Source organism: Coccomyxa subellipsoidea (assembly GCF_000258705.1).
Source record: "Coccomyxa subellipsoidea C-169, whole genome shotgun sequence".
In the NCBI taxonomy this organism is placed as follows: Eukaryota; Viridiplantae; Chlorophyta; class Trebouxiophyceae; family Coccomyxaceae; genus Coccomyxa; species Coccomyxa subellipsoidea.
In genome coordinates, this window is record NW_005178039.1 from 1,901,851 (window position 1) to 1,923,122 (window position 21,272).

The window sequence follows — 21,272 nt, forward strand, 5'->3', positions numbered from 1 at the left end:
TTGGACGAAACCATTGCGAGGGGTGACCTTCTGTGCAGGCCTAGTATGCAGTTGAGGCCCCAAAGCGTTTGCAGCTAAGCAATCCATCTTATCGAGCTCTATTCGACAAGAAGCAGCAGAATTTAAAATGAGTCGGTCACAAAAAAGTCTGGATCGAAGTTGGCAAGACACGATGTCAGGAATGGCTGGAGGACCAGACAGCTCAGCAGCAGCCAGGGTTCACCAGAATTATTCGAAGATGACTAAGCCCTACAGATTCACCCCTCGGGTTAGGGTGGATCAATAGGTCACTTCGAAGGTGATGAATGGCATGTTGTGCCTGCAAACACCAGTGTTGCGACGATCACATCGGTATCTTCATTGCAATGCATAATAAAGGCTGCATCAAAATTTTGTGGCAGGGGGACGTCGACGAAGACAAGTGAGAAGCAATGGCCAGATCAGCCTCCACTTGTACTTGAGCAGAGGCAGAGAAAGGATGGCAGAGGCATCCATAGACAGTCAGCTGGAATCTTTGTTCACCCGGCTGGATGTTCAGCTGAAGAAGTCTCAGTTTAAGAAAGCTCTGAAGTTGGTGGATGAGAGTGAGGACAGAACCCATCATTCGGTTGACTTGCTCAGCATACATACTGTGAAATACCCGATTCGTCCGTTAATCTAACAATTTAGGTGTCGATGCAGTTCTTGCTATCAGCCCTGGTGACAAAGATGCAGTCCAGTCGAAAGTGGTAGCACTCATCGAGCTATCGAGGTTTGAGGAGGCTGTGGATGCCATTGACAGCAGCAATGCAGCAGGAGATTTCGATTTTGAGAAGGTTTGTCCTGCCTAACCTCTTAGCCTGCTTTCCTCGTCGTATTTTTTCTCAAGACAAGTCTGACTGCTTTCTGCCAAACAACAGGCGTACTCCTTGTTCCGTCTGGGAAATTTCACAGATGCCCTGGCTGCCTTGCAAGCTGGCAGCACGAACCAGCTGGTCGCAAGGCTACAGCTTGAAGCCCAGCTGTACTATCGGATGGGTCGCAACGGCGATGCCATACGCATCTACCATCAGCTGTTCAAGGATCACAAGGTGAGCGGATGCCATGCAATAATGTCACGTGCACATGCAGTGTCTCTCTTATGCTGGACTTATCACATTTCTTAACATCACGCCATGCAGATTTCTTCCCTGGAGCTTCGGACAAATGTGCTAGCAGCTTATGTCAGCGGAGGCCGTGCACATGAGGTGCCTGCCGTCATGGAGGCTATGAAGATCAGCTCAAAGGACAGCTTTGAGATTGCATTCAACACAGCCTGCGGGCTTGTCGCTGCTGGCGACTTTGCGCTCGCTCAAAAGGAGCTTGAACATGCAAGCCGGCTCGGTACGTGATCTTCCAACCATTGTAATGGTGTCTTTTGACAGCTTGGTCCGCTTGGCTAATTAGACTTTTCCCTTCACAACCTTGGAGGGTCACTTGCTTGCACACAACAATCACCCTGAGATGAAGGCTTGATAAAGATTTGAGCAGAAAGGCAAGCTTGCACTGAGGGATCTCATCTGTGATTGCCTCAGGACGAGAGACTCTATTAGATGAGGAGCTGACAGAGGAGCAAGTGGAGGAGGAGCTGGCACCAGTCACAGTGCAGCTAGCATACACAGCAGCGCAGCTGGGCCGGACTGCAGAGGCCCTATCAACATATGAGGTCTCTGCTCTCCTGAGGCTCTTGACCTGCAGTGAGGCGCTGGCCTGGAATTGCAGCTGAATAAGCCCCAAAAAGGTGGTGAAGGTGTTGTGCTAAGCAGGGAATTGTGAAGGACGGGGTGGAAGATGATGCAGTCACTGCTGTTGCAAGCAACAACTGGGTGGCTGAACGCCTGGCTTCAGAGGGAGATGCAGCTCCGAAGAAGCTCGCTGCAGAGCTGCTCAAAAAGTTTGAGGGCTTCTTCGAAAAGGTAAATAGTGTGCTGAAACGTTTCCATTTCTTTTGCTGCTTGATGGATGGGAAACCTTGCAGTGGTTCTGGGGATCATCGGCGTATCACAGATTTCCTCGTCGTGCAATGCACGCAGGGCCGCGAACTGCGCATGAAAGCGACATTGGAGAGGCGACTATCACAAGCCCAGAAGGAGGTCATGTATGCAAATTATGCCCTGCTGCTGATGTTGGCCGGCCGAAACGATGCAGCGCGCGAATGCACTACCTTCCTGCAGACCTGGTGCGTTCTGTGGCAGCGAAAGGCTAACATTATATGAGCGGCAGAGTGCAGTGCTGTGTTGTTACAAGAATCTGCCTCAGGACAAACCCATGCGCTGCATGGAGTCATGCGATGGCTGTCAGACTGCCTTTTGAATCTGCACCTCTTTCTTCAGGGCTCCCGAGTCAGAGCACGTGCTGCTGGCTGTGGCGGCCATGCTGGCTCGTGATGGGAAGGTGGAGGACGCAACTTCTCTGCTGGCCTCATCATCTGCAACTGCCTGTGCAGTGACAAGGGCACAGCTGGCAATTGGAGCTGGCGACACGCAGCAGGTGACTCATCATGCTGTCGGCTTGATGACTAATTGCATTGTTTGGACACAACTGTCCTTGGCATGGCTGATGTGGCAAGGTGCATCCTAGGAATAGTCTGAGAGTGTGACTTTAGTGAGCTAGTCCATGTCATGTCGCAGGCATCACAGGCCCTGCAACAAGTGGGAGATGCGGCATGGCTCAAGCGGCCCGCTGTTGTGGCCACGCAAGTTGACTTCCTGGAGGCAACGGATGACGTCGACAGTGCGCGCAAGCTTCTGCAGGACGCCATCGCTGCGCAAGGAGCCAGCAAGGCCAAGCCTGGCAAGGAGGGAGCGGGTGCAGAGGCATATTTGTTCCAGAGCCTGGCTAAGCTCCAGCTGAAGGTGCTCACCTGGCACCTGCTTCTTGAGCTGAACACTTTGACTCGCAGCTTGACATGAGGCAGTGCTCAAGGCACCACACGTCTGCTCAACTGAATATCTTACCTCCAGGACTGAGAACTTGGTGCCGGGTGTGGCTGTAGTCGCGAGAAAGCAGTGCTGTGGCATGTGAGCAGGCAGGGGAGATTGCGGAGGCGGTGAAGAGCTATGAGCAGGCGGTAAAGCTGTCTGGCAAGAGCGCGCCGGGCGTGTACAAGCTGATGGGGCAGCTGGCGCGGCGCAGTGCGGCCGGCACCGGAGTGGAAGTGGCGCAGCTGGAGAGCAGCCTGCCCCCTGTCGACAGCCTGCCTGCCCACAAGATCGACGAGCTTGAGGACGCAGCTGCAGGTGACGTGTCATCCCTACTGGCTGCGTAACTGCTTCAGGGCTCTGCATACATGGCAAGCTGCATGTCTTTGCGCTGTAGTGCAGCAATCATGCGCTGTGTCGTGTGTCAAAGAGAGAGCATCAGGACAGAGGTATAATGCTGGTGAATGCAGGCAGCTGGGCGGCCAGGCGCAGAGCAGCAGAGGGGACAGCCCAGAAGGCGGGCGAGGATGATGCGCAGCGGCAAAAGAAGAAGCGCAAGCGCCGCGTGCGCCTGCCCAAGGACTTTGACACGGCCAACCCCGGGCCGATGCCCAACCCCGAGCGCTGGATGCCCAAGTGGCAGCGCTCCGACTTCAAGAAGAAGCGCACTCGCCGGAAGGACAAGGTATATCCTCTGAACACCCTCAGTCCTGATGTGCGAATGCGGCGCTCTTAACCTCGCTAGAATGGATGTTGCTCCCTTCGTGTTCGCCCCCGCTGGATCTATCTTGCAATCTGGCGGGGAAGGACATGTTACCGAGATGTGGGTTATGCACTGCAGGAGGCAGTCAAGGGCAGCCAGGGAGCCGGCAAGGTCGATGAGGCCTTGGACAGGTCGAATATCATGGCAGATGCAGATGTTGCTGAGAGCTCTGCTGCAGCGCCACGCGGAGGAGGCCCTCAGCGGAATAAGAAGAAGGGCCGCCGGTAGAATAGCACTCCCGCATTTGGATTTGTCAATCCTAGTGGTCATGGATGGTCAGAGAAAAGCCAAAGTGCAGGGGATCTGTGACATCATAGCACTACACCACTCGCTAGTTCACTCGCGTTTAATGTTTATAGTGAGTCACAGTATACTTGGCGTGTGGAACACATAGGAGGAATAAAAGTTCTATGACAAAACTGATTTTATCGTTGTGATCGTGCAAGGCTTTTGTAAGGCAGCTATATCCGCCTTAGCTGGGTAGCAAAATGTTGTACGCACATTGTTTTGGCTGACTGGACTCGTGCATGCGTGGCATGTCACTGTTGCTGGCACCAATCAAGCTTTTGTGAGTAATCAAGAATGTCACCAAGCTATGATGCTTGCAAGAATGCGAAGGGCCCAGTCTGCAATCCACTGACAAAGTTTGCGCATGACGGGAGCTTGAGCTGATAACGCCGCTGCCAAAATTCAGGGATTTCAGTCAAAATATCCAATAAAAATTTCTGAATCGCATGTGGCGCATACTCAACACGGAATCGGTGCAACTATCCTATCTCCTACAACATAAAAAACATGGATATTTTTGCATCTCACGCACAGCATGCAAGCAGCTGCAGGCAATTCTCATCATCATTTAGGTTTCAGCCTCTCTGACTATCAAGGAAGCCCATATGGTGCGTCATGGAATCCTTCTTGGGTCAAAGAGACAACTGATATGAACAGGATGATGAATGATGTCTGCTGCTGCCTCAGTTGCACTCTTCCTTATCGTCCATATCAAGTGCGATCAGCACTGTCTGCACTGGTTGGCAGCCAATGTCTGCTGCTGCCTCAGTAGCCCTCTTCCTTTCTGATGCCTTGTCGGACTTGCCATATCTTGAACCCAAGTGCAGTCGACTGACGTCACGGCCGGCCTAGTGGGGCTGTATGGGCGCCCATACAGCCCTACTAGGGTAAGGCACTAGGGTATCACGATGACTCTCTGACTCGGAGCCTCGGAGGCTCGGACCCAAGAAACAGTACGGCACGCATGTTCAGTGAATGTGCAGCCAGCTGGGCGGCCAGGCGCATGCGCAGAGCGGCAGAGGGGACAGCCCAGAAGGCGGGCGCGAGGATGACGTCGACGCGCAGCGGCAGAAGAAGAAGCGCAATCGGCGCATGCGCTTGCCCAAGGACTTTGACTGGTCAACCCTGGGCCGATACCCAACCCCGAGCACTGGATGCTCAAGTACTTGTGGCAGTAGTGGCAGCGGTCTGACTCCAAGCAGAAGGCACGGGGCCGCCGGTAGAACGACAATAACGCTGTGATTGACTGTCATGCTAATTGATGCATGCGACATTTTTCCTGTATGATGATACTTGTTGCAGACAGTCTTCCACCTCCATTGAGTCCATTGACCTTTGTAAAACTGGCCCTCGCATGCGTTTCTCCGATGCTTATTTCATTTGGATGATGACTTTCAAGTCACTCTGGCTGTCGCATGGCCCCTATATAACCGATCCAATCTACAAAGGCTGTGCACTGTGTATCATGATGACAGCCCTGAATCAATGGTACATTTCACTGGCACATCGTTCAGGCAAAATTGAGCACAAGCACTGCAAGCTATGCACGCCTTGATTGCCTGCTTTATCGCTGCATTTTGTGATGTACATTACTGTGCACTGTTGTATTATTGCATTTCCTTGCTTGTTTTCTGTGGACCATTTGTGCGCCGTTTGCGAAATTCAATGCTGCTGCAGCAAGAGCGGCTCATCTCAATGTATGAAGCCATACCCCTCGTCTCCCGTCCTGAAGCCCCATAGTAAGAGGGCAGCCACCAAGATCAGCCCGCTCTGCACCAACCCACCCTGCAAGAACACATTCATACATAGCTGCCATAGCTGAAAGCTCGATATAAAACTTTTTGTGATGCACAGCACCTCCGGAATGCGAAGCACTGCAGGCGAAAATCTGGTCTTTTGGTGTGTTGACTCACCACTCCAATCTCCACATTCTTCCCGTTCTGGACACATGTGACCAGGACCGCAATGCTGCACAGAAGGACAGGCCGTAAGAGCGCATTCCATTACAAGGAGATGCTGTCATGTGGCAGGAACGATGTGTAGGGGAGAAGGTCCGAATGCGTACCTTCCTGCAACGGCCCCAAATGCAACGCAGTATGATATGAAAAGCCATAGCTTGGCTCGTCCCTGCACATCAAGACATTTCTTCAGGCAACCAGTCAAACTCAGCAGCATCAACTGTGGCTGTAGTGTGTGTCTCATGTCCCACATGCGTGCAGTCGCACAGTCTGCGCTCGAAAAGGATCTCACACACCTCAGAGCCTTCATCACTATTGTACATGTCTCCCATTGCTGAGAGATCATCTCTGCTGACAAGGTTCATCATTATCAAAGCCAGTGTAGCAACAATTCCGGGGAGATTGTATGTGAAAGGATAGCTCTCATGCAGCACGGTCTTTGTGTACACAAGTGCATCTATCCAGAAGGCCCAAGCAGTTCCAAACCTGCAAATAGCAGCAAATATGCCTAGATGCATTGTGTGGAATTCGATATACAACGAAGAATGAAGATGCATTCCTGCACTTTCAAGATCTTGAGTGACTTACAAGGCTCCAGAAAGGAATGGGGATATGTTCCTTAGCTTCGATTGCAAATTTTCCCAGTCAACCTCGCCATGAATAAACCAATGCGCAAGGTTGAACATCGTTTCTGTTTCGAACTCAACCAATTAAAGATTGCTAGGCTCTTTTATTTACTAATGGCCTGCACAGAGGAATAAGTATTTTTTAAGCTCTGAAGAATTCTCCTGATGGCATCCTCTTGGCAGCTTCCTCATGTATGATTAACCCATGCATGTGCAGGGTTAATCATGCATGGAAACTTAGTGCGGCTTCCTTTTCTGCATTCCCTTCGCACTTTCAGTATATCAAGACAGCATTAAGTACTTGTTTCAGTAGCTTATCGTAGGAGCACCATAATGGACTGCTGAATTCGTATGCCAACGCTGAATCCGCATGGGGTCCAGTTCACAACTTAACACTTGCAAAGCATGGGGCTGAAATTTCTCTTCCGTTCTGATCACCGTCAGCATGGGTGTCCCTCTCTGATCCGTCAGGTTCACAGCAGATTAGTGCAGGCAAGACCACATCGAGCATTCCCACCCCTTTGGTTGTCCATTTCGAAGAATGGAGCCCAGCGATCAGCGTGTTCAGCGGCGTTAAAAAAGGACAATGTTTCCCAAAACCAAAAGGGGAAGCCATCATTAGGCAACATATTGCAGGGTGTCCAGAAAGCAATTGGGATCACGTTCCCTGAAGACAAGGAGGTACCCACCAGGACTTCACAGTTCTCAAATTTTGCCATCACTTGCCATTGACACAATGTCCTTAATGAGATCATTCATACACAGGCATGCTTTTCTGGCAATGGAATCCACATGGGGATGGGAGTGTCCTGGCAGCTCCGCTGCCGGGGTGTTGATGGAGCATTCATTGAGGAGATAAGAGGCCGTCATCTCAGCTTCAAATATGGGCATCCAGGCGTGTCGACAGGCACAAGGACGGCACAGACCTGGGGGGTGAGTGAGGGGATGCAATACATGACCACACACCTAATTAAATGCAATGCTCAGCAATTGAGCCCTGTCATGACTGCTGCTTCATATGGTGCAGATGGAGTGGGATGATCTGCCAAAGGAGTTGCAGCTTGATGACAATGAGGTGAATATAACGGTTGCAACGCCCTCACAATTTGACCGCCATGCATGCATGCACCTGAAGTGATAGCGTCTTGCTCCTGCTGCAGGCGCTTCTCATCCAAGCCTGGGTCCGCACGGGATTTTGGGTGACTGAACAGGCTCTTGACCATCTTGCAATAAGCGTCAACTCAGAGGCCGAGGTGCTGCACACGGCCATCGAGAAAAATGACACCTGTTACGTCTGCTCCAGCCAGTGCAACACCAATCTGCTGTTTGAGGGTGGTAAGAGGGAGAGTGCCTGCAGAGGGAAGAGCTCAGGGCGCCAGAGGCGTCTGAAAGCCGGCTGTCATCAGTGCATGTGCCAGAGGATGGGCCCTCAACCTCTGACTTGGGCGCCCAGGACACAGAAGAGAGTGTTGTTTTGAGCTTGCGCTTGAGGAGAGGCAAGGTGAGGCCTGATGGGTGCACACTGCTTGCTTGCAGCGCTCACCATGTCCAGACTTCCCAGCTTGAATTTTGGCTGGCACAGTGCTGAGCAAGGATGGTGGCATCGATCAGGTGAAGGCATTGTTGTGGGTGTGCACAAGAACCTGGCAGCCACTGCGCCTGGCATGCCCACTGTGCGGCCAGATCGACATGAGCACCTATGAGCACTGGACTGATTGGCAGACATCCGGCCCAAGGTACTACATCAAAACAAGCCCCGTATGCTTTATGGGACTGCAAGTCGTTCTGCTGCACGAAATGGATAGCTCTGAACATGCAAGGTGTTGGGGATGCTGTGCAGCATCAGGCATCCAAAATTGGTAGTTCAGAGGGGAGGTACAGGAGGCAACAACTCTTTCGCTACTGTGAACGTCTCTTGGCAGCCACGCAGCGCTCCGCAGTCTTACCTGATGCCCCCCTGCCCTGTGCGGCCGCCAGATGCACATTATGAGGAATCAGCCCCGCCAGTCACCCAGGCGTGGTGGACGGTGCGCGTAGCAATATCTTCTTATCATTTGTCATCATATGAAGATAAGAATTGCTTGATGATGCTTTGATGAAGGCCCACGACTGAGATTGTGAAGCATGTGCTGTCAGGCCAGCGGGCATGTGCTTGTGCGGCCATGCATCAATGGGTCAGATGCCCATGGCTTCTTCATCCTTGACACAGGTGAAACTCACCTGCGGATAAACTCAATTGTGTATATGAACATTCCAATTGATAGAGGTATCAGTCATGTCCTGTGATACTTGCCCCTAATCACTTTGACAATGTGCTTGTCCAACAGGAGCCAGCGGCTGTGTTATTGAGAGGGCAGCCGCAGACAAATTGGGCTTGGAGGGGTTTGGCCAGCTGTTTGTGGCAGGAATGGCGGGGCGAATACAGAGCAGGTTCCGAAGAGCAAGGACGCTGTCTCTGGGGCCTCTCACCATTGAAAGACCCCTTTTCATGTGCGTATGTTGGGCCTGCCTGTGCCCCCCCTGAGAGAACATGCCAGGTGTTTTTGCATGCTATTTTTCTGGTCATGCCAATGTTGCCACATGGGTGTTTTCACACGTACAGTTGCTCACAGGGAGATGGGAATTGGCGGGCTGATCCGCGGGGCGCCTGGGCCGGTGATTGGGATAGTCGGGTGCGAATTACTTTCAAGTCTTCTGTCTTTCTAATCACACGCGCAGTGTCGAATGTGGGAGTCATGCAGGCTGTCTTGCTGCGCAGGTATGATGTGTTCCGAAGGGCAGTCATTGAGCTGCCGCCGCCCAGCAGGCAGACAATGCGGGAGTCAGTCAGGATGCTGATGCATGACCCAGAGACATATCAGCCGGACTCCAGAGCAACCCAGCACTGGCAGGTGGATCCTCCTAAACCAACTCGTGCATTTAGAACTTCTCCTGGCTCCCATGTGGAACCTTGATCTTGATCCTGAGCGCATATTGTAGGAGCTGCAAATGCTGGCCAATCTGCCGCATGTCTCGGCGGAGTTTGAGAGGCCACGGCATCAGCAGAAGGAGCAGCAGAAGCAGGAGGAAACAACACCATCGTCAGCACTGTTCCTGCTGGACTCAGGGGCTGGCGGCGTGGAAGTCATGCTGCATGCGCGAGCAGCCCAAGAGCTCCAAATACACTCTGCGCCCCATGTCAGAACTCACACGCTCAAGGTATGCGCAATCCCAGTCACACTTGTCTCCTGGGCAATGAGATTGACATGCCATACAAAAGGTCAACCCAAATGTGCATGTCGCTTTTGCCGAGCACAGAGCGAAGGAGCCAGTAACGCGTGGCATACAAGGACCTTTGCGCAATAAGTCTTCTCCGAGCCAGGATAGCTGATGCAGCTGACAAAAGAAATGGGCATGGTGATGCCGGCAGGGCGTTGGCGGGTCTCACAAGAAGGCGTTGAACATGCACAGCACGCGGCTGCCCTGGCTGCGATTGTCAGGGACCATGTTCGATGAGGTGCTGTGCCTAGCGGCCAGCGCTTCTGGCGGCCCGGATTTCAGCTGCTACACCCAGGGCGCGATCTGTGCAGGCCTGCTCAGCCGCTGCACTACGCTCTTTGACTACCCACACCGCCGCATTGCATTTCTGCCGACCAGGACAGAACCGCGCTTTCCACAGCGGAATAAGGCTAGGTGATCAGGTTGAATCGTTTCGTGATCTTTGGGCCCGGGGGATGTGAAAGAGAATGATATCCCTTGTAGAGACAGACCAGTATTAAAATTATTCCACGTCATAATGTTGGCTTAGAAGCCCGAAAGAAGTACTGCCTCCAAACGTCTGTATGAATGCGCATAGGATCCAATAGATTAATGCGACTTCGAGATTATGAGCCTTGGTGCTTGAGACTGCGTCCAACCAAAATTGTGGTGGCGACATCTTCACTGGTGTTTGTTCCCAGTGAGGGTCAATGGCTGAATGTAAGAAGCTGCTGTCTTTCCAAGATCACAAACCATTGTTCACCACCTTTGCCAACATGATGTCTTCCCAAATAATGATGATGGCTGATGAGTATTGCATGTCCAGTGCATTTGTCACTTTCGCAATTCAGCAGATTCTTTACACAGCATGACACTGTACACACAGGACTGCAATAGGCACCTTTGTATCGCAGATAGCTCGCATTTACACATCAGCAGAGCAGTAATTTTGTCTTCCCCTCCTTTTTATGATACTCTCGTGTACTTTCTTTGGTTTTTTTCTTTTACTTTTTCTTGATTGCACCCACTTTTTTGCAACATTCCAGTCACACCAAGCAGGAGCAACTCTGGCAGCCCAGTCCATCAGCACATGTTCACGGCCGGATGAATCGAGGACAGCATGATTAAAGCACTGTGCGTCATGCACAGCAACCCTTCTCTGCAATGTCTCCCGCTCAGGCTGCGACGGGCTCGTTGTTGACTGCAATGCCCTCCGGCAGGGCGTTGTGCTGCTTGAGCACGGTGATGGCCTCGTCCACCTTGGCGACCAGGGCGTCGGGCGACTCCAGCAGCAGCAGCAGCTCGCTGTTGTCCATCTCCAGCAGCATGCCGGTGATCTTGCCGGCCAGCTCAGGCTGCAGGCGCTGCACCAGCGGGAACAGGCGCTCGCCCAGCATCTGCTTCTGCTGCTCGGGCGCGGCGGCCGCCAGCATGGCAGTGGTCAGATTGCCGCCCTCCTGGCCGGGCACGACGGCCGACGGCGTGGGGACAGGCTGGGGCTGAGCCGGCTGGGGCGGCGGCGGAGGAGGGGCGTGGTTGGGGCCGTTGGGGACAGCGTGCGGGCCACCGCGCGGGCCGCGGCCGCCGTGCATTGGGCCCGGGCCGCGAGGGCCGCGGCCCTGGGGGCCTCCGTGCATGGGGCCGTTCATGCGAGGGCCGCGCGGGCCACGGCCAGGGTGCGGGCGGCCGCCGGGGCCGACCATGACGACATTCTGCGGGCCGCCGTACGGGCCGGGGCCCGGGCCGTAGCCCCCGCGAGGGCCACGCGGGCCGGCACCCTGAGGGCCGCGCGCGAAGGGCGGCATGTGCTGGTACATGGCGCCGCCAGGGCCGCCGTAGGGGCCCTGGGGGCCTCCACGCTGCTGGGGGCCGGGGCCGTAGGCGTTGGTGGGCGGGGCAAAGTACTGTTGCGGAAAGGAGACGGCGTTTGGCGGGAAGACGCCAGGCATGGGCACTGGGCCGGGAGCGTTGGGGCGGCCAGACATGGGAGCCACGCGCTGCTGGGTGTACTGCTGCTCCAGCTGCTGGCGGCGCACCTCCCTGCGCTGAGCCAGGGCCACGTACCTGCGCATGGCAAAACACAGCATCAGCATTCAAGCACTGACCACAACAATGCCAAGAAGCGACGGCAGCAGAAAGATTCTCTACAAGGGTGATAGAAAAAAATCAGTCCATGCGAACAATGCATGAAGTAGTGTTGCATCCGGGAGGGAGCAGGACACTCACATGGGCTTGCCCAGGAGCATCTTGCCGTTCATCTCGGTGACGGCGCGGGTGGCCTCCTCAGGGCTGCTGTAGCACACAAAGCCGAAGCCCTTGGACTTGCCGGCGGAGTCCTTCATGACCTTGGCGCTGGTGATGGTGCCGTGCGGCGCAAATTCGGCGCGCAGCTGGTCGTCGTCCACCTCGTCCACCAGGTTCTTCACATACAGGTTCATCCCCTGGTACTTGGCAATGCGCTCCTGGCGAACCTCGTCAAACCTGCAGCAGCAGTCAGCGCACGATACTCAGATCCCGACCACACCCTCTCAGCCATACAGCACAGGTCCTCGCAGCGGATGATGGCAAAAACAACTGCATACCCAGCAGTTCTTGGGTGAGGGGCATGCTTGCAAAATACACTATTTACCCAAATGCATCTGCAGCAGCTGTTGGATGACAGTACAGAGGTATGCAGGAAACAAGGAAGTTCAGGGGCTCACTTCTGCTTCAGCTCAGCCTCGCGCTCGGCCTTCTTCTGCGCGCGGCCGCAGTACAGCTCCTTGCCGTCAATCTCCTTGCCGTTCAGAGCAGTCACAGCCGCGTGCGCTCCCTCAGCATCCTCAAAGTTGATGAACCCAAAGCCCTTGGACTTGCCAGCCTCATCCTTCATGATGGCAAAGCTCGTCACCTGCATGACAGCGGAAGAAATCACTCAGCTGTCAAGTGCTTTGCTGCTACTCCTGCACATGCTGGCATTCTGTAAGGCTTCCAGCAGTCACATCCAGCTGTCACTTGCTAAATCTGCAGGAGAAATTGCATACCATGCCATGCTCGTTGAACATCTTCTCAACCTCCTCATCGGTGAGATTCTCGCTCAGGTTCTTGACGAAGACGTTGGTGTAGTGCTGCTCCTTGTCAACAGGCCGCTCAGTGCGCTTCAGGAAAGGGCCCACAAACACCTTCTTGCCCTCCAGCAGCATGCCATTGACCTGCGGGCACCCCATTTATCAACAAATGGTATTTCCCAGTGGGACATCATGCACAACATCAGTGAGCAGAATTCCTGAAACAGCGCTCAAGCTGCTTTATATTGGTTCAAGATCAGGAAATGTGCCTTGAAGCGGGAGAGTTCTCACCTTCTCGATAGCGAGCTGCGCGGCCTCCTCCTTCTCGTAGTGCACAAACCCATAGCCCTTGGAGTTGCCGGCCAGGTCCGTGGCCACCTTGCAGGACAGGATGGTTCCAAAGGCGGTGAAGGTGTCGTGCAGAGCCTTGTTGTCAATGTCCTTGTCCAGATTCTTGATGAAAATGTTGCCCACTCCCGATTTGCGGAAGGCGGGGTCGCGGTGGCTCCACATGATGCGCATGGGCTTGCTGTCCTCGCCGCCTTCTGCCGAGCAAAATTCACCGCTGTCACAATGCTGTGAGTGAACACTGTGATGCGCCAAATATTCTTCATCAGCCAATGCAAGTGATGAAGTCAAGGCATAGAAAACCAAACAAGGCTTCCTTTCAGCAGAATCAGAGCATCACCCTTGCCAGGGATCACAGAGGTGTAGTTGAGGGCCTCAATCGCTCGCTCAGCTGTGAACACACAGATGCAACTTGTCAGCCTTTCAAAATAGATAAATGACGCGTACACACACGGGAGCCTTACATGCACGTCTTGCAAAGGCTCCAGATCAACTAGCAAAAACTCTCTTGAAGATTTGCCTCGCTTTTACCTTGCTCTCCTCTACACCTCCCTAGCAATACTGCACACGAGTCGATCCCATATATCCAATAGGATGCAAAACCATGCAGAACAACGCAGCCTAGCTTCCTGCAGATGACCAGCTGGCAATCAGGGCTTCAACATCGCCACACTCACCGGCAGCGGCATCCAGAGCGCTATTGTAGTTGACGTATGCATAGCCCAGCGAACGGCGTGTCACAGCGTCGCGGCAGACGCGGATGGAAGCCACAGGCCCGATCTGCAGTGCCAAGCTCAGTTATCAGCACGGAGACGGCTGAGTCACAGGAGCAACTGGAGGCACTCGCCACAGCCATTCAGTATCCCAAAGGTACACCTGGCCCCAGTACACGTCGATGCCGAGCCTACAAGAGGCCCACCTGGGAGAAAATCTCGAAAAGCTGAGCCTCGGTCACGTCCCTGTCCAGGTCTCCCACGTACAGAGAAGAGTTGTGCACAGGCGTGGCTGCCGCAGCCTCCGGCACCGCCGCACCACCATTTGCTGTTGTCGTTGCCATGCTGTTTTTTGTTGCTTATATCTGGCTCAAGATTTATCTGCTCCTCGCGGTTACTGAGACCTCCTTTTTTTGGGTGGTTTTTTTGGTGAGAACCTTCCTTGCGGGAGAGGCCTCTTTTTTAAATATAAGTGGGGTAAGCGGAACGCTCCCCGAAACGATCGAGCTTCTGCTCTTTGATAGTGTTGCTGATTTGGAGTTGAAGAGAGGACAACTGAGGTCGCGGAGAGCGGCCTAGTCGCCGCCGATCGATATCGCACCAACCCTTTTCAAAGGGTTGACACCTATCCCTCCAGAAATTGCATGAGGGAATTTGGTGATGAGCGCGATCATGAGATGCTGATTTATGAACAATGTGACTTTGGACCGTCAAAATTTGTATATATCTTTCACCTGCATTACTACTGTTTGATCAGGGGATTCGGGCAGTCTCAGTCTGCAGGATCTGTGGGTTATGATCAGGGTTTGCCTTGTTGATGCCAAGTTTGTAAGAGCGACCTGGTTCCCCCGTTGGCCTGGATTTCTTATGTATATGCAGTTTCATTTGTGCTGAGTGGAACTGCACATGTAGAACCCCTAGACAAAGGGCCTGGCAGAGCCTATGGCAATCTGCAGGCTCCTCAGAATGAGAGGGGTGCCCATCTTGCGGCAGCTGCATCTGGAAGAAGCACTCCTGCGTGCAGACTCCGCGAACTACTGCATCATTAACGAGGGCACGCCTGACCCAGCCATTGTGATAGGCATTTCAGGGTAAGGTGGTCTCACAGTAGTGGAAGCAGTTGAATTGTACATTTGTGCTCAGATCATGACAGCTTCTTCAAATCTGTGGTCAGGAAACCTGAAGCGCTCGTACACATTGGGGCTGCCAAGGCAGCGGGAGTGCAGGTCATCAAGCGGTTCACAGGTGGAGGCACGGTAGTTGTGGATCACAACACAACGTTCAGTACTCTGATATGCAATGCATCGGATGTCGAAGGCGTAGAGTGTTACCCGCGGCCAGTCATGCAGTGGAGTGAGGGCTTTTACAGACCAATTTTCGGGCCCCACGGCGACTTCAGCTTGCGAGAGCACGGTGAGACCTGTGTCCAAGATTTCATGCCACACCAAGTCATGTCAGTCTTATTAATAGTCAGCGAGTTGCCTGACAAATTGCACATATGGCATGTTTCTACCACCTGCGCATGCTGGATGGATACATGAGGATGCGTGTTGTCTGCAGATTACACATTCGGTGAGCGCAAGTTTGGTGGCAACGCGCAGGCGATCACTAAACAGCGCTGGCTCCACCACACATCTCTGCTGTGGGACTTTGACCCTGAAAATATGGCCCTGCTTAAACACCCTGAGCGAGTGCCGGAATATCGTGCGGTAAGCATTCTTACTGCATGAAAGTTTATGGTATGATCTGGGGCTCTTTCATGCCCTGAGGCAGATCTCAGTCATGATGCTTCCCATGTTGATGGGGCTGTGCTTGTCAAGAGCTTGTCTGCACTGCGCAGGGCCGGGAGCACCTGGATTTTGTGTGCCGTCTGAAGGATTTCATGGCCAGACCTGCTGTCACGGAGGGTGTTGTGGATGCCCTAAAACATGCTGGATTTCAGATAGAACATGTGAGCCTTGCCGAAGCAGAGGAGGTCTTGCAGCGCCCGCACCTAAGGAACACAAAAGAAATAAAGCTGTAATGTAGGCAAATAAGGATGGTGCTGAAACCATGGAGGGATATTTGACCAGAGTAACGGCAGCGCCGATCACTCGATGCATGAGGGCTTATGACTCATGAGGTGTTGCCAATCGAGCATCTTGAATTTCAGAGAAAATGGGATTATGATTCTTCTGAGCATTAAAATCCGGGAGAGAATGCATGAATGAATTTCAATGCGAGCGCCAAAGTAGGGCTGCCTGGTTGTGTAAGCAAGAGTGCATGGAAAATACAAGCATCTCCCGGCTGAGGAGCACTGATAATCACATTGCATGCATGTGCGTATTGGAGCTTTTGTAGAAAATCCTTGCTTACAGCTTGACGGTAGGAGGGACCACTTATTTTTAGGACATCTTATTTCTATCATGTCCCTTTCTGACAGGTTTGAGCCTGCTCCTCAAAAGCTCCACCAGCGCTCCACTATCCATTGAGGCAAAGGGCTGCCCACAGATCACAATGTGCTTCACAAGGGAGTCTAATCGGCCCAGGAACACTCCCAGACCCACCTCGAACACTCCAATGCCCTCAAAGACCAGCGCTGCACATCCATTGACACGCTTTTCAGTCATCTGCACAACTGCAGGTGTTTGCAAAAGTGATGCAGACTGCAAATAAAGTTATGGGGTACTTTCCAGGGAGGCAGCTCACCTTGCTGCTGAGCATGCTCATGGATTGTCTCCTGAAAGCGCTTCGGAAGCTCAGACCAATGGGTTTTTGAGTTCAGGTGGTGCTGGATGTGGTAGCCATCATTGAAGGTGATGGCATTGTCAGGACAGGCCACGCAGTTGTAGGCCATGCCATAGGCGCTGCTGGGATGCTCTGGGTTTATGAAGATGTGTTGGCTCCTGAAGCAGCCAAACCAGCTGCTTAGACATGCCGTTCAAGTGTGTGAAGACTCGCGAAGGAAATTAATAAATGTGCAGCAAGAACATAAACAGCTCACCAGTTTCCAAACATCAGCGCCAGGGAGCTCAGCAAGTATGGGATGACCAGTGTCCACAGGGTGGCCACAGGCCTCCATTGCCACAGCAGGTAGACACCCGCAAAGTAGGCCGTCTCCGTCAGAAAGCACATCCCAAACAGCCGGAAGCGTCGCCGGTACAGCGCGTACACCAGGAGTTCCACCCAGGCTCCAACAGTATGCCTGATCCAGTACCTGCTCGCACACTACCACTTTACCACACTACCACCACCTTACTACCACACTAACACCACACTTGGTTTCGGTACAGCGCATCACACGGGTTTCAGCAGCATTGGAGCGGGAATTGAGATCTTCCTAGTATGCGCAGAGGGCAGGGGGGCGTACACTAAAAAATGGAGCACATTGTCTCTCTGGTACGGCTCAGTGGATGACAAATCAGAATGCGCACCGTTGCTCTCCTGCAGGGTTTGCTGACATAAGTGAAGATTTCATATTTTTCCAAAATATTTTAGGACATGGAGAAATATTTTTCCTTACCGAATGATGCATTTTCGTATGGTGGAGACTGTACAGTCCACTCGGCACACCATAGAATGGAGCCAAGAAATGCACCGCAATTTTATTCAAGTAGTTGTATTCTGCAATTTCCAGATAAAATGTTGTAAAGCTCATCTCTTTGCGTCCAGTGAAGCCATGATTTACTTGATTAATTGCTTGATAGCTCTTTGGCAGAGGTCAACTGGACTCCACCTGCTTTGAATAGGCGCCGATGATCTGTGACATGGAGAAGGGCCACCAGAAATCTGGTGATAAATACACCGTAATTGATTGCGAGGTACGCGGCTCCCAGGCTGTGGGATGGGGGCAGGAAAAACAGCGCAGCAGCAGCTGGAACAGCCAGTGTCAGTACGTTGAGGAACAAAAAGGCGACAGGCTCATCTCGGGGGTCATTGAGCAAGCTTCGTATGATGCTTTGTGCCCAGGCTGGTGCTGGCAGGATGTATTCCCTGCGCTTTGCTTCAAGATCAAATTGTGCTGCACAGTGCCCACCGCTGCCTCCTCCTCTGGTGCCAGTTCGGCACATCTCAACTGCTGCGAGCAGGCATCGAAAACCATCAACCCATCCAAATGCATAACTTCATTTTCATTATAAGATATTGCTTTCAAAGGAGACGATTGCTTGATGGCCGGTACGCTTCCAATGCAATTTCAAACATCGTTACCATACTGCTCGGAATTCAGAGTTTAGAATATCCAAGATTCAGCCCAATAGCTCTGTAATTGAATGTGCAACATCGAGCTTCCCACCCACCCCCGATTTCGGAACACATGCAGCATGGTGGTCCATAGCTTCCCGCAACCGCGAAGCTGGCCAGTCAACCTCCTTGCATTTCCTACAATATCCCTTCCCTTCCTTCGTGATCGCAAAGAAGAAGTTGAAATGACAGAACAGCTATCTATAATAGGTTCATAAGGTCGTCAGGTTCTGTTGCTGAATAATCTAGCCTTTTAGTTGTCCTAGTGTTCCTCCAGATCTCTTTCTTTTTGATCCTCTACGGTGACCTAACTCGACTTTACATTTGTTTGATCAGGTTCGTCTACAAATTGATAGAACATTGGGGAAAGCACTAGTGCTGGATGCTTTTGTGACCACCGTTGTGCATAGCACCGCATAGAAACGCTGCAGAGTGTGTTGTGCTCTAATATATTTGCGAATGCAATAGCTGTTGCAGCATGAGTGATATTTCAAAGCCCTCAGGGCCTCAGGAAGATACGGAGATCAGCAATGTACTTGTAGTAGAGCCAGGAGAACGGGTGCCTCACGAAACGTCCCAGGAACTCCCCACAGATAGCGTTGGCGGCACAGAAAATGGCAATCATCTCGATCCTTCCACAGATGGCTGCATAGGAGAGGATGAGGGCCCAGATGCAACTGACCCTCACGTGCAGCCTTCTTCCTCAAGCCTGCTGGAGAGCTCTGGCGAACAAATGGTCCAATCGGCACAACATGAGGAGGAATGTATCATGGCAGAACCTGCCAGACCAGCTGAGGCCCTTAAAGACAAGCTCATGGATTCAGAGTTTAAAGGTCAATTCACAGATGACCCCGATTCAGCTGAACGTAGCACAAAGGCAGCAAACTGTCCAACGGATGATGGCTCTGATGATTTCGGAGATTTTGAAGATGTGGAAGAAGGTGTGGCCCAGAGTCCAGGTGTGTGCTGCCCTTGTGCATCTGCATCCCATCAAGGCATGACACTTGAGGCCTTAATGTCACAGGGCTTCGTTAATGTGAATGTATGGCGCAGATGCCTCAGATGATGCTGACAGCGATGACGGTTTTGGAGGGTTTGAGGAGGCAGCTGAAGGAAGTACAGCAGTGGCTCCACAAGTCAAGGACAGCGCTGTAGTGGACTCAACCGCACAACCAACTTCTGGAAGTGGAACTCAACAAATGGTCCCAGACCAACAATCTGCAGGCAGCCATCATGATATTTTCATCTCAAGCAAGGCAGATTTTCTTGAGCAGGTTTGGGGCACCAGATGTCTTGATCTAAAGAGCTGATATCAGCAGAACATATATTGACATTCTGGAGCAGCACTGGCCTGCACGCATAGCCAAAACGCCTCAATCTGTTTGCCTATGGACTGCAGGTCAGACAAATGCTATGTCCGTTGAAATCTGTGACAACACATGACCGTGGAGACGGCAAAGATATTGATATCGTGTCTCTGGACATCCTCATGGATCACCTTCAGAGCACACATAGCCCTGATGGCTTTGGGCTTTCTCAGCTTGCTAAGCAGGCATCTCACATCGGTGCTGTGGAGGTACTGAATCTGGTGACTGATCCTTTTTCCTGCATGGCCCACATTTCTTCATGTTGACACCTATATACAACCCAAGCAAGCAATGATGTGATGGTATGATTTCCGCAGATACACCAGAAACAAGTTACCCCAATTATGTGGGAGGGCAGCAAGGCAGAGAGTCGCTTCCTCTCACGATGTCCCAAAAGCAAACTGGAGCCATCGGCTAGGCAGCCGCCTGACTTGAAGGCTTCACAGGGATCAGCTGGCGAGCAAGCATCTGGTGTGCACTTTGCTCAACTCGCCGTCCCTCTGGTATAATGCCCCTTCAAGCCTCTATGCTGATGATGAACTACGAAATTCTTAATGTGTGACATCTGTTGCTACAGGCAATCAGGACGCACCGGCAGAGGTTTCAGGAGTTGCAATCAACATCTTCACAGCATCTGGAGTCGTTCTAGACTCGCACTACATGGCTGGTAGCTCAGGCAAGAGCTCTCTGTCCAGCCGCATCTGTTTGCTGGCATGTTGGCGCGACTTGCTGTTCCTCTTATGTGCCGTTCACATCGACAGCCTCTTGATAAGCAGGAAATTGTCTTTATCGTAAGAATGCACCATTCCTTCAGGTACCCGGGTAGCTCCTGTGGGGAATGGGGATCATGTGGAGGGTGCTGCAATGGCATCTGGCCATGGGAGGCAGGTATCAGGAGCTGCGGAGCTGCCCAGTCAGTCAGCCTTGGACACCTCTGGCTTTGGGGCCTGGGCAACAGACCCGACGCTGATCCCTGGGATGAGTCTTCCACTTGGCACCGGCCTCGAGGCCAGCCCTTCCTTGACACAGGCAGCATCGGGCCTTGAAAGTGCCCGGGACCTCTCCGGCCGGTCACAGGCTGCGTCCACGACCGCAAGCAGTGCTTGGGAGCACGGTGGCTCAGCCCCTCTCGCGGACAGTGCAGCCTTGACCCATTTGGAGCAGGGTGGGTCGCCGCGCAGGAGCTTGAATAGAGGCAGCAGTGCTTCGCCGTCTCGGCTGGCCCGCTCATCATCAATGCTGGAGACAGAACTGGCTGGCCAGGAGCAATGGAAGGTTGAGACAGACCCGGCAGCTGATACTGATGTGCCTGACCTGTCCTTCATGTTGTCAGATACTCTTGTGTTACCAAAGTGAGAGGTCCTCGGATCGGGTGGGACGTGCCTCAGGCTGGACGCTTCCTCGGACAGTGACAGCTATAACAGGGCGTGCGACATTTCATGACGTACAGGTTCCAATTCTGCACAGGATGACTAGATCTTGATGTTGGCTTTGTGAGTCCACAGAGCAGGCATTGCTGGTTTGTGATTAAAAGAAGAAAGATAAAGAGAGAAAGATAAGAGAAGAGAGATGCAAATAAAATACAACTTGTAGGCAGACCGAGCGCCTAGTTGGGATTTTGATTGAATACTTGACTCTCGGAGACCGCCACTTGTGACAAATGGATGTTGAACTTGTTTGCATCTTGTGGGCCGATGCGCAACAACCAGGTTTCAGTAGTAATATTTCAAAACAGTGAAAGCACCAACCTTCTTGCGATTTTGAC

General features: G+C 52.6%; 7 protein-coding genes across 7 annotated transcripts; 5 read left to right on the forward strand and 2 right to left on the reverse strand.

Moving 5' to 3' along the window:
* Positions 1–346: 346 nt before the first annotated feature.
* Positions 347–4,292, forward strand: COCSUDRAFT_65205 (hypothetical protein). Its single transcript, XM_005649834.1, has 12 exons — positions 347–584; positions 682–815; positions 900–1,070; positions 1,161–1,362; positions 1,554–1,684; positions 1,785–1,934; positions 2,052–2,197; positions 2,352–2,508; positions 2,649–2,873; positions 3,047–3,257; positions 3,410–3,624; positions 3,781–4,292. The coding sequence occupies exons 1-12, from the start codon at positions 479–481 to the stop codon at positions 3,928–3,930; spliced, it is 1,998 nt and encodes a 665-aa protein (XP_005649891.1). The 5' UTR covers positions 347–478; the 3' UTR covers positions 3,931–4,292.
* Positions 4,293–4,965: 673 nt separating this feature from the next.
* COCSUDRAFT_61570 (hypothetical protein) lies at positions 4,966–6,033 on the forward strand (the record flags this gene model as incomplete). The annotated part of the gene is made up of 2 exons (XM_005649835.1): positions 4,966–5,108; positions 6,021–6,033. 2 exons carry the CDS (start codon positions 4,966–4,968, stop codon positions 6,031–6,033), a joined length of 156 nt encoding a protein of 51 aa, XP_005649892.1.
* Positions 6,034–6,907: 874 nt separating this feature from the next.
* COCSUDRAFT_46683 (hypothetical protein) lies at positions 6,908–8,540 on the forward strand (the record flags this gene model as incomplete). The annotated part of the gene is made up of 7 exons (XM_005649836.1): positions 6,908–7,255; positions 7,340–7,507; positions 7,602–7,649; positions 7,735–7,827; positions 7,932–8,075; positions 8,186–8,310; positions 8,415–8,540. Coding segments are annotated over exons 1-7 (978 nt in total), but the record flags the coding sequence as incomplete, so codon positions are not given.
* Positions 8,541–10,986: 2,446 nt separating this feature from the next.
* On the reverse strand, positions 10,987–14,459 carry COCSUDRAFT_46684 (polyadenylate binding protein; the record flags this gene model as incomplete). The annotated part of the gene is made up of 8 exons (XM_005649837.1): positions 14,126–14,459; positions 13,884–13,986; positions 13,547–13,597; positions 13,150–13,403; positions 12,835–13,002; positions 12,514–12,701; positions 12,038–12,292; positions 10,987–11,875 (listed from the first exon to the last, which is right to left on the reverse strand). Exons 1-8 carry the CDS (start codon positions 14,261–14,263, stop codon positions 10,987–10,989), a joined length of 2,046 nt encoding a protein of 681 aa, XP_005649894.1. The 5' UTR covers positions 14,264–14,459.
* A 166-nt stretch (positions 14,460–14,625) lies between these two features.
* COCSUDRAFT_27959 (lipoate protein ligase-like protein) lies at positions 14,626–16,185 on the forward strand. Its single transcript, XM_005649838.1, has 4 exons — positions 14,626–15,010; positions 15,094–15,332; positions 15,480–15,628; positions 15,760–16,185. Exons 1-4 carry the CDS (start codon positions 14,862–14,864, stop codon positions 15,940–15,942), a joined length of 720 nt encoding a protein of 239 aa, XP_005649895.1. The 5' UTR covers positions 14,626–14,861; the 3' UTR covers positions 15,943–16,185.
* Positions 16,186–16,303: 118 nt separating this feature from the next.
* COCSUDRAFT_13563 (hypothetical protein) lies at positions 16,304–17,968 on the reverse strand (the record flags this gene model as incomplete). Its single annotated transcript, XM_005649839.1, has 6 exons — positions 16,304–16,497; positions 16,608–16,804; positions 16,903–17,115; positions 17,269–17,342; positions 17,422–17,522; positions 17,635–17,968. The coding sequence occupies 6 exons, from the start codon at positions 17,966–17,968 to the stop codon at positions 16,304–16,306; spliced, it is 1,113 nt and encodes a 370-aa protein (XP_005649896.1).
* Positions 17,969–20,371: 2,403 nt separating this feature from the next.
* On the forward strand, positions 20,372–20,863 carry COCSUDRAFT_61574 (hypothetical protein; the record flags this gene model as incomplete). The annotated part of the gene is made up of 1 exon (XM_005649840.1): positions 20,372–20,863. One exon carries the CDS (start codon positions 20,372–20,374, stop codon positions 20,861–20,863), a length of 492 nt encoding a protein of 163 aa, XP_005649897.1.
* Between the last annotated feature and the right edge of the window lie 409 nt (positions 20,864–21,272).